Source organism: Mustela lutreola, chromosome 2 (genome assembly GCF_030435805.1).
Source record: "Mustela lutreola isolate mMusLut2 chromosome 2, mMusLut2.pri, whole genome shotgun sequence".
NCBI classification, from domain to species: domain Eukaryota; kingdom Metazoa; phylum Chordata; class Mammalia; order Carnivora; family Mustelidae; genus Mustela; species Mustela lutreola.
Window position 1 is genome coordinate 6,206,880 of NC_081291.1, and position 22,130 is coordinate 6,229,009.

The 22,130-nt window shown below is 45.0% G+C and overlaps 1 protein-coding gene across 1 annotated transcript; it reads right to left on the reverse strand.

The window, feature by feature from the left end:
- Positions 1 to 1,329: 1,329 nt before the first annotated feature.
- On the reverse strand, positions 1,330 to 21,329 carry LOC131823461 (zinc finger protein 558). The gene is made up of 8 exons (XM_059159861.1): positions 21,021 to 21,329; positions 19,911 to 19,999; positions 12,224 to 12,320; positions 11,673 to 11,761; positions 10,931 to 11,057; positions 5,738 to 5,833; positions 4,982 to 5,064; positions 1,330 to 4,259 (listed from the first exon to the last, which is right to left on the reverse strand). Exons 3-8 carry the CDS (start codon positions 12,252 to 12,254, stop codon positions 3,477 to 3,479), a joined length of 1,209 nt encoding a protein of 402 aa, XP_059015844.1. The 5' UTR covers positions 12,255 to 12,320; positions 19,911 to 19,999; positions 21,021 to 21,329; the 3' UTR covers positions 1,330 to 3,476.
- Positions 21,330 to 22,130: the final 801 nt, after the last annotated feature.

A 22,130-nucleotide genomic window follows, 5' to 3' on the forward strand; every position in this document is an offset into this window, starting at 1 on the left:
TGCCTCATATGAACTAGTCATTGGAATTGGGTTGCCCCTTGAGGGTGGACATAAACGTAGGTGTGGCGCCCTCCTTTGGCCCAAGAGAATTCCAGAGGGAATGGCAGGACAAGCCATTAGAACACTTCCAGCAGTTGGAGGAATGAGTGACTTAGCCCTGAAAGAATCTGAGAAATATATCACTGTCACCATTATGGCCCAACACTTAATGCCACTTGGATACACTAGCTTCTTAAAAGTAAATGCACACAGGATTCTGGATGGTCCTCTTAGTATCTGCATCTTGGTTGCAGAAACTTTCAGAGGAAGAACAGATTATAGACAGCTCTCAAAAGCAGCTTTTCATGGTGTTGCAACTGGTACTTTTTTTAATGATTTGAGAGAGAAAGAGGGAGAGCGAGCGAGTGTCTTAAACAGTACCTGACATATACATTATACTCAATAGATAGACTAGATAGACCATGTTAAGAACATGGACTGCCTGGGTTCAAATCTGGGCTCCATCATTTACTAGCCAGGGAGCTCAGGCAAGTAACAGGAAACTACCATGTTAGTTTTCTCTACTGTAAAATGAGGACAATAACAGTATATATTTCCTTAAGCTTACATTGAGTACTCAGTAATATCCATAAGGCATTCAGAAGAGTGCCTCATCTACAGGAAGGACTATGTAAATATTTAGTCATTTATTAATGTACTGAAATAATCCAGTATAAAAAATGATCCAAATATAAGGAACAATTCACAAGAAAAAAACCTAATCCTGAATGTACTTGTACATCAAAATACATTAAGAAAGACGACATAAATGACAAAAAAGTGTTAATCCATAACCCATAGCAGACGACTTTAATAACATATCTATCACTAAATAAATTTGAGGACAGAAATCTCAAAGTACATACTATATCTGAAAACACAATTAGCTTGAGTTTATGGGTACATACTCTACATCTAAAACTTAGAGAATAAACATTATTTTTTTTTTTTATTTAATTTTTTTTTTTCTAAGATTCCATTTATTTGTCAGAGAGAGTGAGCACAGGCAGACAGAATGGCAGGCAGAGGCAGAGGGAGAAGCAGGCTCCCTGCCGAGCAAGGAGCCCGATGTGGGACTCGATCCCAGGACGCTGGGATCATGACCTGAGCCGAAGGCAGCCGCTTAACCAACTGAGCCACCCAGGCGTCCCGAGAATAAACATTATTTTCAAAGAAACATGAAACACTTATAAAATGTGACCAACTAAGAGGCTTACCAGTTAGATATTGCATTTAGCTGGACAGGAACAGAACATCACCTTAAAAACAAACTAAAAAAAGGACTTTAGCTTTAACCAGTTAGAGGCTACTTTTAATCATATAAGGACAAGTCTGGGAACAAGCAGTCCAGAGCAGATACTGCCAATCAGAAGTTTTGGAGATGCCCATATCATTGTAATTTTTTGCTGCACTGTGGTTTTTGTTATCATGATCAAAATATAGCTCTTCCAACTCTTGGCCTTGAGTCCATTTCCAAGAGAAAGAACGGGTAAGATGAACAGGATACAGGTGAGGCAAACAAGCCAAATGATGTTCTCCCCAGTGACTTCTACCTACTTCTTATGGTCAGGAGAGTAAGGCAATACTCCTCTGGGCTTCAAAGAAGCCTTACAGATTATTTTCAATCCTGCTCATTGACAACTTGAACAACAATAAAAACATTTTTTAAAGTAAGTAAGTAGGGGACAATGGACATTGGGAAAGAAGCTAAACAAATTGCCATACTAGGGTAGAAAGGTAAAAAAAGAATCAGCATCAACTCCACTTACCTGACAATAACGCCTTTAAACTATTTAAAGTACACAGTAAATATAGCTTAATTTCCACTACAGTAAAGAATTTACTCAGGAGATATTCAGAAATGTCTTTCTGGATATGCTATGTACTAATATTTTTAAAGAGTAAATAATAGCAAACATATTACATACAAAACTATGGGACATAACTTAAGGTTTATTTTAGGGTACAGCTATAGATATATGTTTATACTGAAACAAAAGACTAAAAACTAACGGATGAGTGGCCCAATCTTAGGATGAGACACTGAGGAGGATGGCAATCCCACACTCACTATTCTTTCCATACCCAGTTTATTTTGTGGCCACTCAGTTAAGAGCTGAGGCATCCTCAGACTGACTACTTTTCTAGGGTTTGCCTCCAATGTAGGTTCTCACAAATCAACAAAGAATCACTAAAAGATTTTTCAAAATTAATACACTCACAACTTTTGCATCCAGAAAAAACTTGGTATTTTTCCTAATGTAGGAGGTATTAGTCAAGGCATCCCCTTGATCTTTATATTCATAAGTGTCTGCAGGGAATTCTCAGCTTCCTAAGGAATGTGGAAAAATGACTTTTCCGGACTGATGACGTTCAACAGGACTCTCTCTCCGGGATAAATAATCATGCTTCTTAGAAACTGAGAGGACATTCAAGGCTTTCCCACAGTAACTGTGTTCAGAATCTCTCCCCATCTTTTGCTCGGTAATGCGAACACTTGTGCTGAAGGGTTTTCCACATTCTTTCTACGAATATTCCTTGGTAGTGATTTCTCACATGGGCTCTCAGTGATGGGAGTCCGTGAAGGTTTCTGCATTCTGATGATCTTAAGGTTTTCTTAGTCTGAACTGTCGCACGACTCCCTAGAAATATCACAAAGGCTTTCCTACAGCTACTGTCTTCTTCAGGTTTCTCTCCATAAGTAATCTTTTGTGGACGCTGGGGTGAGTCTGAGTTGCAAGCTTACCACAAAGATTGCACGCATGATGTTTCTCTCCAGAGTGAATTAACACGACTTCTTAAAGGCTACTTCATATAGACTAGGTTAAAAGAACGAGAGTCCGCTAAAGGCTTTTCTTCACTGATTTCATGGCAAGCTTCTCAGATGGTTCCTTATGATCTGCTACTATACATACCCTGTGTAGTTTCTTCCCACACTGTGTGAGCAATGCAGTCTGGAAGAAGTGATAACAGGTTCTTCCGAGGCTAGGTCAAAAAAGACAATGTGGCTTCTGCATTAGCGCTCCCATAGATCAAATGCTTTGGGAGGAACCTGCTGCTACATAATGAAGATACTTATAGCCCTGTGGAGAGTGAGGTAATGAAGGTTCCCTGCCAACAACTGGCCTTAATGTGCCAGACATGTGAGCTAGCCATTTTGGAAGAAGATTCTTCAGCAGTAAAGACTCAGATGAGCGTTGCTCCAGCTCACATCTTGGCCTCACCTCATGACAGCTCCTGAGCCAGAACTACGTAGCTAAGCCATTTCCAAATCCCTGACCTACAGAAACTGTGAGATAATTAACGTATGTTGTCTGAAGCCACTGTGCTTCGGAGGGAAATTTGTTATGTAGCAACAGCTAACTCATACATCTAGTGAGTTCCCATCAGTTGTCTGAGAATTAAGAAATCAATGAATGCTTTCCTAGTTATTGTATTCATATCCACCTATTATGTATTCTCTTGTGCACAGAAAGGTAAGAGTTAGTGGTGAAAGATTTTCCACAATGATTACATTCATAGGGTTTTTCTCCAGTGTGAGTTCTCACGTGTTTCTTAACAGCTGAGAGATTATTAAATGCTTTCCCACAGTTACTGCATTCATAGGGTTTCTCCCCAGTATGAATTCTCTTGTGCACAGTAAGAGAAAAGCTACTACTGAAGGATTTTCCACACTGATTACACTCATAGGGTTTTTCTCCAGTATGAGTTCTCATATGCTGTGTCAGATATGAGCTCTTTCTAAAGGTCTTCCCACAATTGTGGCACTCATAAGGTTTCTCCCCTGTATGAATACTATTGTGCCCAGTAAGGGAGGACCTTGTGCTGAAGGCCTTGCCACACTGATTACATTCATGGTGATTCTCTCTTGTATGAATTCTCTTGTGGCTTTTGAGATTGCAACTAGTGCGAAAAACATGGAAACACTGATTACATTCATAGGGTTTTTCTCCAGTGTGAATTCTCACATGCAGTCTAAGGGAAGAGGGATCATTGAAGGCTTTCCCACAGTCATTGCATTCATAGGGTTTCTCTCCATTATGTATTCTTTTATGAATAGTAAGGTAAGATCGACTGCTGAAGGATTTGCCACACTGATTACAGTCATAGGGTTTTTCTCCAGTATGAATTCTCTTGTGCTGAGTGAGGTTAGATTTTGTGCTGAAGACTTTAAAGCACTGGTTACATTCGTTGAGTTTCACTCCAAGATGATTTCTTTCCTGTTAATTGAGAGATGAATCATAACTTTAATTTATAGTATTTTTAATATTCAATAAATTTTTATGCATACGAACTCTCTTTCCCAGGAATTCTGTTATATTATTACAATTGATGTTTTGGCTATTTTCAGTGCTTATATATGACTTCTGCCCAGTCTGAGCTTTTAGAAGTTATAAAAGATGGATGCTTTGCTACAATTCCTTATCATTATTCACAGAGCATCTTCTGATAAACTCTGATAAACCACTTTGCATTTCTTTTTTTTTTTTTTTTAAGGATTTTATTTATTTATTTGACAGGCAGAGATCATAAGTAGGCAGAGAGGCAGGCAAATAGAGAGAGAGGTGGAAGCAGGCTCCCTGCTGAGCAGAGAGCCCAATGTGGGGCTGGATCCCAGGACCCTGGGATCATGACCTGAGCTGAAGGCAGAGCCTTTAACCCACTGAGGCAGCCAGGCGCCCCAACCACTTTGTATTTCAACAGCCAATATTCTGGTCACATTTAAGAAAATATTTACTTGTGGAAACTCCCAGTGATGAAACAAGTTTGGAGCCAACTTATAGTTTTCCCCAAATTCACAGCTTTTCACAGAATCTCTCCAGAGACACAATTTCCCAAGGTGTATATGACTTTCCTTTAATGACTCTGTTTACTTTGCAACTTTTCTAACTTATTCTCCTACTGTGGAAAAAAATCCAGAAATCAGCCATATTAATCTTACCGCTTTTATACCACTGGAATGTTCTTTTCTAAAATCATGCTTCTTGGGAGTTAACCATTTGGCTTTAAGTACTGTCTCCAAATCTGGGAAAAAAAAAAAAAAAGAAAAGAAAAGAAAAGAAATTTAAGTTGATGGAGAAAAGAAATAGTAAAGTGCACATATGAGTAAATGCAGACTCTCAGGGATCAGCATTTTGCCATGAAAGCGCAAGGAGTATGAAAATTGTAGATATTCAAAAAATGATTCTAAAAGGATTAAGACTAATCAGAGATTTAAGAAGAAGGGATTATCAGGAATGCAAAGTAGGAAGGCATTGAACAAGGTGCTCATATGAGATTTATTTAAAAAGGAAAAGGACTATTATAGCATTGTATGGTGACAGATGGTAGCTATACCTCTGGTGAGCATAGTACAACTTAAGAAACTTGTCAAATCATGACACTGTACACCTGAAACTAATGTAACATTGTATGCAATTACACTTTAATTAAAAAAAATGAAAAGAAATGTCTTTTTCCCCCCTGCCTCTGACTCCAAGGTAATGTATGAGATACTTAACAAAAGGCAAAAAAGAAAGAAAGAATGTACACAAGGAAGCTCATACCAAATGTTCTTGACCATCTTTGTCAGAGAAAAAGACACTGTATAAACTTCCCTGTTTGACGTTTCCTAAACGTTAATACTCCCATGCCCCAAATCACTGACCAGAGCTATTCCTCAAAATGACTCATATCCACCCATCCACCTGATGCTCACCTGGACAGGTGCCTGGGAGAACTCCCCGCTCCTCTGTCACCACCTTGTCTTCTTGTTCCAACTGGGAGATCAGACTGGGTTTATCAACGTGATACCCTATTCACAGAGAAAAGACAGAAGATGTTGGGTGACTGTACAGGTGACAAGCAACCCCATGAAACTGGAGCCAACAATTCTGAAGATGATCAAGTATGGCTTTTGCAGCAGTGGAATAACTACACATAAATTGTAATGAATATAGTAACTCCCAAGAAATAAAAATTCAAGCACACCCAATACCGAAGTGACAGGACATACACTGTCCCAAAGTCCATGTCTAAGTTTACATACATACTTTAGAAGCTCTAAAGCTTTTAACCATGGAGAATGTAAAGTCAGGGTAAGGAACAGCTATTCAGTTCACAGGGAAGGCATCAGACAGAAAGTGCCATGAGGGCGGGGACCACATCTGTCTCATTCATCACTGTATTCCTAACCCCAGCATAGACCCAGGGGCACAGAAGTACTCCAGAAAGACTGGTGAGAAGAGACAATAGTGAAAACTGAGGGATACTGAACCAACAGTCCCGAACTCTAAAGAATAAACTGGGGAAAGCCATCAGAATCAACTTTATCAGAACTTTGGAAACTTATCAAAAGTTCATAGCAACTTGGAAATTGTTTACTCAAGGACAACAACCAGCTGACATTTTCACTGACCCCTGTCTCATCCTCTATTCCCTGCTTTGGCTGCAACCTTGAAGATGAGAGCCCACATTCCTAGTACCAGAGGGAGCAGGATGGATCTTATTCCAAAGTTCTGTGGTTGTTTTGATCTTTCTGAAGGTTTGGCTCCAAGGGCTTGACTTTATTTATCTAATCTCGAATTCTCCAAGGGCTGAGCTGGGTACTCAGTGGGGATGTACTGAATACATTTCAAGGAAAATATATTAGCCACCACTGCCTGAGGCCTATGATAAATATATCATAGGAAAACAAAAGACTGTCCAAGAAACTTGGGAGGAAAAATATGGAATAAGATGTTCTGGGGAATTTTTAAAAGTTGCCCCCCCCCCCCAAAAAAAAAGTTGCCCTCCCATTTCTTTGAATCTAGAAGGCTAGGATTGGGCACATGCTCATAAAAGACCTGAAACAGCACTAAGTCCTCAGCTTTGGCTGATCTTTAAGTTCTGCACAAGCAGAAAGTGAAGATTATGGCAGAGTTGTAAACTGCCTGCTGATGTGAAGGTATGTTCCCAAACACACACATGGAACACATCTGCAGAGACAATAGGTTTTTACTTTTTGTTCCAAGCCTTTAAAAAAATCTTTAACCATGAAGTTAACAAAATAGTTTTCTGGGACTACACATGACAAGTACGGACATTACAAAATTAGTTCAGGAGTATCATTAAACATATATACAACAAGCAACAACAACAAATTTTGGTGATGGGGAAAAACCTGATTCCAGAATTCCCATACAATAATGTTCCAAATGTCCATTTTGCAACAACAATATTTTGAGGCAGGAAAAGAAATAAAAGTGTGGCCCATTACAGGGAAAAAAAAAAAAAAAATTCCCCTCTGAGGAAGCCCAGCCATTAGACTTAGTAGTCAAGGAATTGAAATCAACTATTTTAAAGTATGCTCAAAGACGAAAAGAAAACTGTGTATAAAGAATAAAGGAAACCATAAAGATGAATTCTCATAAAATAGAACACATGTTAAAGAAACAGAAATTACAAAAAGAACCTACATAGAAATTTTGGAGTTGAAAAGTACAAAAACTAAAATGAAAAAAAGTCAGAAGAGCTGTTGAGCGGCAGATATTGGCAGGAAGAAGAAAGAATCCATAAGCATGAAGACAGGACAATTTCTATTACCTCAATGGAAGAAGAGAAAGAAAAAAAAAATGAAAAAAAAAAAAAAAACCCAAAACAAAAAACATGAACAGAGCCCTAAAGACCTGTGAATACCATCAAACATACCAACAGACACATCATGGGAGTTCCTTAAGTGGAGAAGAGAATGAGGTAGAAAGAATATTTGAAGAAATAATGGCCAAAAACTTCCAAAAAAACTGATGAAAAACACAAATGGACACAACCAAGAAGTTTAAGAAACCTCAAGTAGGCTAAACGGAGACACAGAGATTACTAGCACGTCTATCCTACAAGAAATGCTAATGGGAGGCTTTCAGGCTGAAATGAAAGTATAATGGGTATTAACTCAAATCACTCAAAGAAACAGAGAATCGGATAAATGAAAATACGTAAACCAAGAATAATTATATTTTTGGTTTGAAATTCTCTTCTTTTTCTTACATGACTTATAAGAGAAATGCCTAAGCCCATAATTATGAATCTATGTTAATGGGCACAGAAGGCATAAACATGCAATTTGTGACAAAGCAATATAAAGGGAGTGTGTGTGTGCAAACACCTATACAAGAGCAAAAATTTTGTATGCTGTTGACACAAAGTTGGTACTAAACCAAAACAGACTGCTGTAAGTTAAAATGTTAATTGCAGTTCCGCAGGACAACTATGAAAAAAAATTAACTAAAACACACAAAAAAATGACAGGGCATCCAAATGGTCCCCTAGAAAACATCTAACACAAAAATAATAATGAAAGAACTAAGGAACAAAAATGGTATAAGACATGTAGAAAATAGCAAAATGGCGTATGTGGGTCTTTATTAGTAACTATCTTAAATGTAGATGGATTAATCTGTCCAAATAAAAGGCAGATTTTGGCAGAACAGATAAGAAATATCCAATTATATGTTATCCATGAAAGACTCAATTTACATCCAAACACACTAAGAGGTTGAAAGTCAACGGATGGAAAGATATATTCCAAGCAGAGAGCAACCAAAAGATAATGTAGCTACATTAATTTCAGGCAAAACAGACTTTAAGATAAAAACTGTTATGAGACACAAAGATATTCTTTAATGATAAAAAGGTAATTCATCCAGAAGATGTAGCAATTACAGACTAATAAAAACAGAATTCTACAGTACTAGATTTCAAACTGACATAATTGAAGGGAGAAAGAAATGGAGAATTCTATAATAGTTGCAGACTTGAACATCCCACTTCAAACAATGGGTAGAACAACTAGTTAGAAGGTTAACAAGGAAAAGGAGGACTTAAACAATCCTACAAACTCACCAGACCTAACAGACATATAAAATATTCCGCTCCACCACAGAATACACTTTCATCCATATACATATGGAACCTCCTGATCAGACAGACCATATGTTAGGCCATAAAATGAGACTGAATAAATTTAAAAGCAGTGAAATCATAGAAAGTATTTTCTCTGAATATAATAGAATCAAATAAAAAAATCAGTGACAGAAAGATGTGTCTTGGAAAACTTGATACTGTTAAGGTGACAATACTAACCAAAGTGATATACTGATTCAGCACAATCAGCACCAAAACTCCAACAGCTCTTACTTGAATAAATGGACAAACTTGACCCTAAAATTCATGTGGATTTGCCAAGGATCTCAAATAGAGGAGTCTTGAAAAGGAACAAAATAGGAATTCTCACAATTCCTGACATCAAAACTTAGGTCAAAGCTGGAGTACTAGACACACCACAGCACCAGCACAAGGAGACACAGAGATTAACAGAACAGGATTGAGTGAGCGTAAACCCATATGTCTGTGGTCATTTCAATTGTCAAAAAACAATTCAATGGGGGAAAAAACAGTCTCCTACAGAAGTGGACATTGCTGCTATAAGCACTGGGGTACAGGTGTCCCTCTGAACCAGAAATTTTGTACCCTCTGGATAAATACTGTTGATAGGGTGGCTCTGTTTTTAACTTTTTGAGGAATCTCCACCCTGTTTTCCAGAGTGGGTATACCAGTTAGCCTTCCCAGCAACAGAGCAAGATGGTTCCCGTTTCTTCATATCCTCACAAACACCTGTTTCTTGTGTTATTGATTTTCGCCATTCTGACAAGGAAAGTGCGGTGGTACCTCACTGTGGTTTTGATGTGTGTTTCCCTGATGCTGAGTGATGCTGAGCACTTTGTCATGTGTTTGTTGGCCATCTGGATTTCTTTGGAAAAATATGATTTCACTCATATGTGGAATTTAAGAAACAAAACGAACAAGCAAAGGCGGAGGGGAAGAGACACAGAAACCCAGAAACAGACTTTTAACTATGAAGAACTCTGGTGTGTCAAAGGACACAAATAAAATCAAGATACACCACCACATGGGAGAAATTATTTCCGAATCATATTTTGGATAAGGAATCAGCGTTCACGATATATGACCAATCTTTATAGTCCAAGAAAAGATAAACAACCGAATTTCAAATGGGCTTGAACAGACACTTCTCCACAGAAGACCTACAAACCGCGGACTACTTCGTGAAAAAGTGCTCAAGTCATTAGTGATGAGGAAATGCAAATCAAAACCACCACGGAATCCCCCTTTGCAACCATGAGGATGGCGACCCCTGGAAAAACAAATGTTGGGGGAATGCGGGGAAACGAGAGCCCTCACACCTCCGCGCAGCTGCCGTGGAAAACGGTGCGCAGCTCCCCAAAAGGCTAAACGTGGTAACCCATGACGCAGCCTTCCCCTCCCAGACCCGTACCCAGCAAAAGCAGAAACACGTGGAAAGGACAGCCTGGACACAAATATTCACAGCAGCACTGTCTGCAACAGCTGGTCAGTGCGAAACCACCAAATGCTTATCAACCAATGAATGAATTTTAAAAATGTGCATGTGATTCAGACACGATGAGGAATAATGAGCTGGTACAGGCCATGCCATAGCTGGACCTTGAACGACTATGCTGTCGAAAGCAAGAAGCCAGACAAAAGAGATCAGATCTTGGGGAACGCGATGATATGAACTGTTCTCAACAGGCGCGGCCACAGAAACAGGAGGCAAACTAGTGGCTGCCGGTGGGGGGCAGGGGGAAAGGTACCGGGTACTGAGCACTTCCGGGGGCGGGGCTGAGAGGGGCTGACACTGTTCCCCATTTGGACAGTGTTCTAGCTGCAGGGCAATGCCAATGCAGCAAAAGCTGCTGCGCGGTACGCTTTAGAATAGTTACAATGGTGAATTTTATGGTATGGGAATGTTATGACAATTAAAAAAAAAAAAAGGACAAAAGGAAGTCTTGTCACCTGAGTCATTCAATAAATGCAGGGCTGAGGCGGGGCTTACCCAGGGATGCCAGGTTCCTGCAGTTCTCCCGCATCACGTCTCTGTACAGTGTTCTCTGAGAGGGGTCCAGCAGTGCCCACTCCTCCTGCGTGAACTCCACGGCCACATCCTCGAAGGTCACCAAGTCCTGAGCCGTCACAAGAATCGAGGCTTAGCCAAGGACTACCCCCACCAAGTTGATAAGGGGACAGGAACAGAAACGGGGAACCCCAAGCTTAAGATACACGGGCAGGGTTCTGAGCTGTGCTCTCCACTGCTTCTGGGCTCAGCCTGCAGTGCTCCTCTCCTATCTACTGACACCCACTGCCAAGGTGAAACGTACCTCTAACACATAGGTGAGTCCCTTATTCCCGGGAGACTGTGAAATCCTGCAGTCTTATCTCCCTCAGTCTCGGGGTTGAGCATAGGCCCGGGACATGGCAGATGCCAGAGAAATACTTGGTAAATGAATGAGTGATTTCCTCACAGCCATCAATCACTTGAGTCTAGGACACTTGAGTTTACCTTCCCCTTAAAATTCTCAGTGGGACAGGACGTAGCCAGTGACCGTGGAGGAAGCTTTGCCGCGTAGAAAGTGTTGACAAACACGGCAGCTGGCTGGGCAGCCCCTCACCCCCATCAGAGGCCCGGAGACCCTGCGCTGCCCGAGGCCTGGTTTGGCTGTGGGGCTCCAGGTCACTGAGAGATAATCCGACCGCTGATCAAGGGAATGATAATTTGGAAAAAGGGGTATCTGACTCACCGGTAACCAGCTTGTCAGGAAGCCATGCACCGACCCTTCCTCCTCTGTGCATCCTTTTTGAGGAGAGGCTGAGAACAGGGAAGGCTGAGCTGGAGAAAAAGAAATGAGTCCGAGGAGGTCGGGATGGCTCTGTATTCTAGCACTCACCTGTGTGGAGGCTTGCCCACCTACCTGTAACTGACCATACCCCAACACACACACACACGCACATGCACACACACACACATGCACACACAGCTTTCACAGGAGGCAGAGAAGAGCCCTGTCTCACCAAGGCCAAGACTCTTACTGCACTGGAGGAAAAGGCGAGAGTTCTCATTTCACAGTGGAGCAAACTGAAGTTCAAGGGCCAGCACTGTTATTTTATCAAGTTTACAGAAAGAATTTGAGGCATAATTCAAAAACTCCAATATTCACCACACAGGTGACATCTTCACAGTCGCCCAAACCAGCAACACCCCAAATCCCAAGAACCACATGGGGCCCCTGTGATTCCCGCTCTGTGGTGCAGGGGCCTTTAATGCTTGGACTCTGGGGACCCCCGAGCTTACCACAAGTGGTGGACAGAACCACAGCCGCCATCCTGTGACTCAGACAGAGAACCCGGACGCTCCTCCTCTCGTCCCCACCGCGCACGCAGGCCAGGTTCTGGAAGAAACGGGGAAACAGGAGCCTTCACAGCCTCTCTCCCTCCCCAGGCTACTGAGGACGGACCTGTCGCAGCCTGCCCACCGTGTCCTCCCTGGAAGCACACGTGGGGTCTCCAGTCCTGGGTCTTTACTTTGCTCAGAAGGGGATGAACGCAGGGCATGTGACGGCAGAACTTGTCCTCTTGTCCTAACCGGTACGACCAGCGCGGGCCTGCGCCGCCCCCAGGGAAGCCTCAGGCTCACCGAGTCTCAGGGCACGTTCTTCCCATCCAAGTGCTTGTCGCACACACAGCCCCAGCTGCGACCCTTTACCAGCTGGACACGCTGGCACCTGCCTCCCATCAGTCCTTCCCCCGCCAGTCCCACCACCGTCAGATGACGTCAGAGGGCCAGCGGATGACCCTCACTGGGTAGGACGTCAGAGGGCGAGCGGATGACCCTCGCTGCGTTGCGAGGTTCCCCCATCCTCGCCAGCCGCACCTTCCTTCGCCTCCCAGACGCGCCCTTGTTCACTCCGCGTCTCTCTACCACACCAAGGACTCGGTCCAGCCGCTCTCCTGCTCCTCAGGAAAGCCCTGTCCTCCCTTCCTGCTTCCCCCGCTTGGATCTCACGATCTCATCTCTCCACCCACCCTCACGCCTGCCCAGCAGCGCTCCCACCAGGCGTGATTCCAAACCTCTGCCTGCTCTGTCGTGCTGCCACCTCTAGGGCAACACGGTCACAAACACGCAGAGCCCCTGACCCTGCGCGGCACCCTGTACGGCCGTGCAGCTCCCTACTCGCCCACCTGCTCCCATCTCTTTATGCCCCACATGCCCTCCCTTTTTCCCTCCAGAGGAACCAGCTTCCTAAATGGTCCTCGGTGACCCAAGCCTCCTGGTGTCCACACCCACCTGCGTGAGGCTGATCCGCGTGACAAGAGTACCCTGGAGGTGACTCGGAGAGGACCTGAGGCCTCCCTCCGACAGCAGCACCGGTGTGCCGGCCCGGAAGCCAACTGCCTTGGCAGAGAACCCTCAGCGCCCGGCAAGACTTCAGATTGCTGCAGCCCCAGTGGACATCCCGCCGGCAACTCATCAAGTCCCTGAGCTAGAACCTTCTAGCTGAGCTGCTCTGAATTCCTGAACCACAAAAACCATGAGAGATGCCACATGATCATTATTGTCTTCAGTCGCTGAGGTTTGGGACAATCTGTCGGGGGACAACAGATAAGAAACACACCCTCGCTTGCAGCAGCTGGTCCTGCCTCTTACTTCTCAGAGTAACGTTCACGGGAGGAACTCTACCTGCCCACGTAGCACACACCCCCCCTCCAGCGGCCACATGCACCACGGTTTCTGCCCTCCCTCCTGTTCCAGACTCGAGCTGCCCCCGTTCTGTATCAGGTCAGGGTCTGCAGCTCTGTTCTGGGCTCTGTCCCGCCTGCTGTTCGAGGAGCTGCGCACAACGGACTGTCTCATGCCTGCCCTGCCCTTCCGGCCCCACCATTCTACTGGACCCTTTCTTACACCGTGGAAACCCGATGCAGTGTTTTTCAGTAGTGAAATCAATCTATCTTCTGTTTTCTCTCTTTTACTACCCAGCCCCTCGCTCTCTGATCCCAGGCACAGGGGCTCGCTCTCACTCATTTCCTCGCATCCCACCTCCTCCTCAGCCCAGAACCCTCTGGTTTTCACTACTACCATTTCAAGGACATGACCCTTGGTGGAACCTCCCCTGATCTCCTATCTTACTCTTAATAACAGAGATGCACACAGCAACTACACAGATAACTTTTTTTTTTTTTTTTTTAAACCTGTCAGATCAACAGACCTAGTGGACCACATCTCCTCTTGGCAAGCCCGTCTGGAAAGGCACGCTCATACACTGCTGGACATAATTCCCAAGGAAGGAAAATTGCCAGCTGCAGGCAAAATGCGGCAACATTTACACCTTCCCGGCCAACCACAATCTAGGAACCTATCTCAGGATACACAAATACTAAAGGACAAGGACACAAATACTAAAAGGTCAAGGGTGTGATGATTCACCCCGGCCTTATTTAGAATATCAAAGGACCATCAATAGGGAAGCAGCTCAATGAACTAGGGAGTACCCACAGAATGAAGAAACTCTCCCAGCCAAAAAAGAAACAGATGATCTCTAGGTATTGATAGACATTCTTATCTCCAATAAGTTTAAGTGAAAAAGATTAAATTAGAATTAAGTGAATTAAAAAATTTTAAACTAAATTAAAATTAAGTGAAAAAAAAAAGTTTCAAAGCAGTGTCATCCCTATAAAAAGGGATGTTAGTTCCTAGGGATCGAATGCCTCCTTTCCCTGGAGTTCGGGAATCAAATGTAACTACATAGAACCGAGCTTCTTGAGGTCTGTGTGCCCTCCCTGCACCCAAAGGATCAACACAATAAAGGCTGCTGAGTGTGAGCAGGGAGGGGAACCTGGGACACTAAGAGTCTGGGCCGGGTGGAGAGAGCGTTCAGGGCCTCTTTGCCTCTTGGGCCTGTGCGGACAGATTACCGCCCCCTGTCCCAAAGGTGTCCAGACTCCACTCCTCAGAATCTGTGAACGTGTGAACTTCCACGCACAAGGGATTGTGGAGCTGTGATAAGGTAAGGCCCCCGAGATGTGGACAGTATCCAGAATTATCCGGGTGAGCCCAAGGTCATCACAAGAGGCCTTACAAGAGGGAGGTAAGGTGGTCAGGTCAGAGAAGGAGCTGGGATGATGGAAGCAGGAGTCAGAAGCCACAAGCCAAGGAAGGCAGGTGGCCTCTATGAGACTGTAAGGGCCTATTTAGCCAGAGCAATTCCATCCGATTAAACAGTAATTTTGTTGTTTATGCAGTAAAACTTAAACTGATAACCTCACCCTCACCCCCCACGCCCCAGGACTTACTTAAAAGCAAGTCCGGGAAACCAGTCCCAGGTAACAAAGCCCAAATACAAGGGCGGGTCAGGCCAGGTGGAGACATCTGATCAGTGGGGGCACACACTGTCTCCCTAGCTACCAAAGAATGTGGGCCCCACCTTTTGGGTGCCAATTCTGACCAAGGTGATAGGCTAGTTCAAATAGCTACTATAGAATAAACTGTGATTCAGTTGGTCACTTGTGTGTGACCGAGCATGACTGTGCAGCTTTCTCTGTGTGTTGCAATCCCATCGGTCACCTGTGTGTGGCCAGGCTCAACCACATGGCCCTTGCCCTTTAAAAGTTAGCCGGTAAGGCTGGGAGGGGTCGTCCTCTCTTTAAGAGGCAGCTCTGACGGGTTGGTTTGATTCTCGATGCTTGGCATGAAATAAAGCTTTGCTTGACTTTCGCGTTGTATCAATCAGTCTCGTTCCTTTGATTACGGACCCATCAAGATGGAAGACACAGGAAAGGAGTCTCCCCTAGAGCCTCTGGAAGGAATGCAGCCCTGATGACCACTGAGGGTCTGCCTTCCAGAATGGGAGAAGAAATCCGTGTTGCTGTCCGAGTCTCCGGTCATTTGTTCCAGCAGCCACAGACCACTGCTGTGGAGCCTCCTTCCGTTTTGCAGCGGCAGGGTGTCTCCTTTCTCCCCACCAGGGACCCGATCTGCACTTTGGAAGAGCCCAGTCACAGATGAGCCATGAGAGGGCTGGGATCCAGCCGCTCCCGGAGCCCCTGAGGAAAAGCAGGCTAAGCAGATACCTGGGGCACTTTCAGGTTCTGAGGACCCCATCAGGGTCTTCTGGCAGGTGACATGTCACAGGAGGGCAGAGGAGTCTGTGCTCAGTTTAGAGATTCAGTGACGCCTGCAGCGGATGCATGTCCGCGCTGGAAGAAGGTTGGAGAGGATGGGCCACCTGAAGCCAGTGCTGCCCAGCAAAACTTTCTGGGATGCCGGAGATGTCCTCTAACTCTGCTCTGTCCAGCTGGTAGCTACAGTCACATGTGGATACTGAGCCCTTGAAATGTGGCCAGGACGAGTGAAAAAAAAAAAATGAAATTCTGATTGTGTTTCTTATTGGTTTCATTGAAATAGCTACAGGTGACTCGTGGTTCCTGGAGTAGACAGGGAAGCCGTGGACTGCTCAGGCATGACTTCTTCCAGGATGCGGAGGAGGGGGCCTATGAGTGGCAAAGCAGGATGAAAGCATGGGCCTGGGTGAGGGGGAGGCCTGCAGGTTCACATGGACAGGAGCTGGGGGCAGAGGAAAGGCCCGGTACCATCTGACAAACGCAAGCACGAATGAAAGCATCATTTCATTTTCTCAGTTCTGAACTCCCGGGTCTCCTCTTCGCACTTCTTTCCTACTCCACAACCACCATCCGGGCTTAGGGAACCCCACCTTATCCCTCCACTTCCTCTTACCATGCCCGGTCTTGCCTCTGAAGTCTTCCTTCTGAATCCTGAAGTCCATTTTGATCCACATGCACAGACCAAAGGTGAATCACGTCCTCCCAGTGCTCACATCGCTACCATGTCCTCTACTAGCCCCAGAGCAGAGTCCAATCTAAGACCTGACCTAGTCCAGCCTGCCCTGCTCTGTGCTCCCCACTTTGCTGGCTCGGCTCAGCCATTCAGGTCTTCCCAGCTCATGGAGGACACAAGGCTCTCTCTCTCCTGCTCTGGGGTTGTCTTTATGCCACTCCCTTTGCCTGAAATGCTCTCTTGAAAATACTCCCTTGCTCCAAAAACTCTACAGCTAGCTAAATCTGACCCCAACCTCAGCCCTGAAGGTCAATATCAGTCCTTCTCAAGGCCTCCCTGTTCCCTCGACTGAGTTCTATGTGCCAAGATCCCACATCACTCCTGTCATGAGTTGTTTAAAATCACAATTCCTGGGGGCCTGGGTGGCTCAGTCGGTTAAGGGTCCTCCTTCGGCTCAGGTCATGATCCTGGAGTTCCAGGATTGAGCCCCACACTGGGCTTCCTGCTCAGTGGTGAGTCTGCTTCTCCCTCTGCCTGTCACCCTGCTTGTGCTCTCTCTAATAAATAAATAAAATCTTAAAAACAAGTAAAATTAAAAAAGTGGACTTTTGGAACTCCATCAGGATCAAAAGCTTTTGCACAGCAAAAGAAATAGTCAATAAAACGAAGAGGCAACTCATGGAATGGGAGAAGATATTTGCAAATGATACTACAGAAAAAGGGCTGATTTCCAAGATCTATTAAGAACTCTTCAAACTCAACACCCCCAAAACTGATAATCATGTAAAAAAAAAAAATGGACATAAGACATGAACAGACACTTCTCCAAAGACATACAAATGTCTAACACATGAAAAAACGTTCATCATCATTAGCCAACAGGGAAATTCAAATCAAAACCACAGTGAGGTATCACCTTACACCAGTTAGAAGGGCCAAAATCAGCAAGACAGTAAACAACAAGTGTTGGAGAGGATGTGGAGAAAGTGGAACCCTCTTACACTGTTGGTGGGAATGCAAGTTGGTGTAAGCACTTTGGAAAACAGTGTGGAGATTCCTCAAGAAATTAAAAATAGAGCTTCCCTATGACCCTGCAGTTGCACTACTAGGTATTTACCCCAAAGATACAGATGGAGTGAAAAGAAGGGCCATCTGTACCCCAATGTTCATAGCAGCAATGGCCACAATTGCCAAACTGTGGAAAGAACCAAGATGCTTTTCAACAGACAAATGGATAAAGAGGTTATGGTCCATATACACAATTGAGTATTATGTCTCCATCAGAAAGGACGAATACCCAACTTTTGTATCAACACAGATGGGACTGGAGGAGATTATGCTGAGTGAAATAAGTCAAGCAGAGAGAGTCAATTATCATATGGTTTCACTTACTCATGGAGCATAAGGAATAACATGGAGGACATTAGGAGAAGGAAAGGAAAAGTGAATTGGGGGAAATCGGAGGGGGACACGAACTATGAGAGACTGTGGACTCTGAGAAACAAACTGATTGAGAGTTTTGGGGGGGTTGGGGGGATGGGTGAGCCTGGTGGTGGGTGTATTAAGGAGGGCATGGATTACATGGAGCACTGGGAGTGGTGCATAAACAACGAAATCTTGGAATACTGAAAAAAACACAGAATTAAATTAAAACAATTAAGTAATTTTAATTCCCTATTTAATTCTAATTCCCTATTAGAATCTAAGTTCCATGAAGGCAGAACAAGGTCAGTCTGGCTCTCCCAGGTCTCTGTTATCTGGCCCAGGGCCTGGCTCACGGAGAGCATGAGCCACGCTGGTTTGTCTAGAACTGTCCTGGTTTGAACACTAAATGTCCTGTGTCCTGGTAAGCCTCTCAGTTTCAAATAAACAAGGAGGGTTGCTCGCCATAAACTGTGCACTCAAAGAATATCTATTGCATGACAAATAAACACTCTCTTCCAAAACATTACAGGAAATCTAGAGTAAAATTGGGACACACGTGCACCCATACATGGAATTAGTAAAACCCAACAACAGAAGACTACTTAACAGGATCCTCTGTAACATCAATTACCAGACTGTTATTTCAGAAAAGTTTTTTTTTTCTTTTAAAGATTTCATTTATTTATTTTAGAGAGAGCACAAGCGAGAGAGATCACAGAGGGAAAAGGAGAAGCAGACTCCCGCCTGAGCGGAGAGCTGATGTGGGGCTCAATCCCAGGACCCTGTGATCATGACCCGAGCCAAAGGCAGATGCTTAACCCATTTAGGCACCCAGGTACCTCTATTTCAGAAAACTTTTAAGAAATAAAAGTTAATTCCTGCCAGAAGGCAAGGTAGAGAGGACAGTCTTTGTGGAAACAAGTGTCCTACCTTCAACACACAAGTTGTTGGGTATTCCTCTAAATAATGTTAAATCTCATTATGAAAAAAAAAAAAAATCCATTGCTGGTCAATTCAATTTTAAATTTCTGTTACTAACAGAAAGAAGTTCAAAGAATTTTTCCCCCAGATGTCCATATATTTTTAATCCTTGTGGAGCATTTATAGGGCTTTAGATTTCAAACTGAATGGGTTTCGGGAACGCTGCTGAGAAGTCCTGCTAATCTTTAGTGGGAGAACTTGTAATATTACGTATGCATGTAAAAGTTTTATATATTTATCCTTACATATAAAATCCTGAAATTTTTAGTAGGACAGAATGCAAGAAAATCTGTATTTCTCTACCATTACATTTAGTGATTTACATATTTGTTTACTGTGTCCTTGTTTGCATATAAATGTATTTATTGCCTTATTTCCACACACATAACCACACTCACCTTAGTATCTTTCCTTTGAACATAATCCATCAAACATACAAATAATTTTTCTTAAGATACCCTCACTTGGGCATCTGGGTGCCTCAGTGGGTTAAAGCCTCTGCCTTCGGCTGAGGTTGGCTCAGGTCATGATCCCAGGGTGTGGGATAGAGCCCCACATCGGCATCTGGCTCTCTGCTCAGCGGGGAGCCTGCCTCCTCCTCTCTCTGCCTACTTGTGATCTCTGTCTATCAAATAAACAAATAAAATCTTTAAAGAAAAAAAAAAACAACCCTCACTCTTAGCGGCTCTTCGTGTTTACAGCCTGAGCACAGGGAAGCCCATCAACAGCTCATCTGCACAATGGAGGCTTCTGGAACCTGTTACAAGTTCCTCATGGTCCTCACCTGGTCACAAAAATCCACAGATCAGTGAGGCTGGTGGACCCTGAAGCTGGTTTTAACACAAATTTGAGTTCAAGAGATGCTTTTCTTGTCTGGGGGAAAAAAAAAAAAAGACACAAAGATCGTTTTTGAGGCCTTTTTATAGAGAGTAATTGTTCATGGATAAATAGACCACCCATCCGTCTTTTTTTTTTTTTTTTTTTTCATTTATTTAAAGTGTAAATTTTGGCAGTGACTGGATTTACCAGATTCCCGACCAGCCATCTGCACCCCAAGTGGAAGAAAACAGCATCATACTGTGTGTGCATCTGACTTACTCAACTCATCTGGCTGGATAAAGATTTTATGGTGACTATATATACACTTTATGTTTTTTTAAATTTTTTTTTAAAAAAGATTTTATTTATTTATTTGCGAGAGAGGAGGGGAGGAGGAGCGGAAGGGGAGGGAGAAGCAATGAGCTCAGAGGGTTGCTGGATCCCAGGACCGTGAGATCCTGTGACCCGAGTGAAACCCCGGGGTCTGACGCTTAACCGACTGAGCCACCCAGGCGCTCAAAGAATGTCAGACACTTTCAACCGGGCTTGTCACTTAGGGGGCGGTAAGTGACTCAGCTGACTTTGAAACAATTTCCACGGCTGACCCAGGATTTCAGAGATGTGGGGGCCCTACAGCACGAAGTCCCGAGCCCGGCACTACAGATTAGGCATCGTCTTTTGGAGGAGGGGTGCTGCTCCGTGCACCGTAAGATGCTGAGCCGCAACCCCGGCCTCCGCCCGCTAGAAGCTAGCTGCGCCTCCCCACACCCCCATTAGTACAACCAAAACAATGCCTCCAGACATTGCTCAAAGTCGCCTGCGGGGGCAAAACCAGCCCTCAGAGGTGGGGGGGGGGCGGCGGTGCCCGGAGTCGGGAGACACCGGCTTGGGACCGACCTGAGGAAACAGCCCAGGGGAGGAAACGGGACTCCGGCTGGGGACAGACGGACGCGGGGACGCCAGAGCCGGTGCCTGGAAATGCTCGCGGCCCGTGCCCCTCCCTGGGCGCCTACCGGAAGCCCCGGACCGCCCGCCGCGCTCCGAGTCCGGCCCCTCGCCCCGAGGCCAAACATACCACGTGAAACCGGTCCCCCGGGGAAGAGCGCACTCCCCACGCAGCAACCACCCGAGGCTTCTTCCACGGCACCGCCCCACGCTTCCGCTTCCGGTCTCGGGCTGGTCGCCTCGCGCCCCAGTTCCGGTCTCTGTGGAGCTGCCGCGGAGAGGGAAGTTTAGGGGCTCTGAGTTGGGTCGGGCGGGGTCGACCGCCGCGTTTCGCCGCCGCCGGCCAGGATTTCTGGTTCAGTGAGGGAGGGACCCACCTCCTCGGGCAGGGTTAGCACCGGGAACGGAGACCAGCCCTAAGGGGCGGGGCTGTGGGCAGTGCCAGGTGTCGGGGCGGAGACCAGGTCTGGGGGGTGCGGCTGTGGGCGGGAACAGCGAGAGGGCGGGCGGGCAGGTGGGCGGTGACAAGCTCTGGGGCGTGGCAATGGGCGGGGTCGTAGTCGAGGGGAGGTACGGCGGGCGGAGACCAATTCCAGGGGCAAGAATGTGGCGGAAATAAGCTTGGCGGGAGGGACTGTGGGAGGAAATCAGCTCCGGGGGCGCGGCTGGAGGCGGGGCTTCACGGGTACCTCTGGACTGCACTAGCAACAGGATGCATAAGAAAATTTTCTGCAATCTTTCCTCCACGTTTACACAGCCTCACACAACTCTAAAGGACTTGTACGTAGTTAAGGCTTTTATTTTTTTGTGCATGTTTGCTGTCTTAATTTCTTTAAAAATGGATTATGTTTGCACATAGCTCTACAACTTGCCTTAGAGATCTAATGCTCTTTAAAAAATTTTGGTGACAGAGAGGGTACTAGTTCATAGATACACATACAGGAAAACTTTAAAAAACGATACAGAGGAGCGCCTGGGTGGTTCAGTCAGTTAAGTGTCTGCCTTCGGCTCAGGTCATGATCTAGGGTCCTGGGATGGAGCCCCAGGTCGAGTTCCCCGGTCAGCAAGGGGTCTGTCTGCTTCTCCCTCTCCCTCTGCCTGCCACTCCCCTTGCTTGTGCTCTCTCTCTCTGTCAAATAAATAAATAAAATCTTTTGAAAAAGATGCAGAGTCAGTAAAATATCCTCACTCCCAGCACTGTTTCCCAGTCCTTTGCCCAGAGGTAAATATTCTTTCCTCC

Excerpts from the sequence above, each read along its gene's own strand:
- LOC131823461 (XM_059159861.1), bottom strand. The coding sequence starts at position 12,254 with ATGGCGGCTGTGGTTCTGTCCACCACTTGTG. Across the intron at positions 5,834-10,930 it reads CAGGAACCTGGCATCCCTGG|GGTATCACGTTGATAAACCC; the intron begins GTAAGCCCCGCC and ends CTCTGTGAATAG. Across the intron at positions 5,065-5,737 it reads TCTCCCAGGCACCTGTCCAG|ATTTGGAGACAGTACTTAAA; the intron begins GTGAGCATCAGG and ends TTTTTTTCCCAG.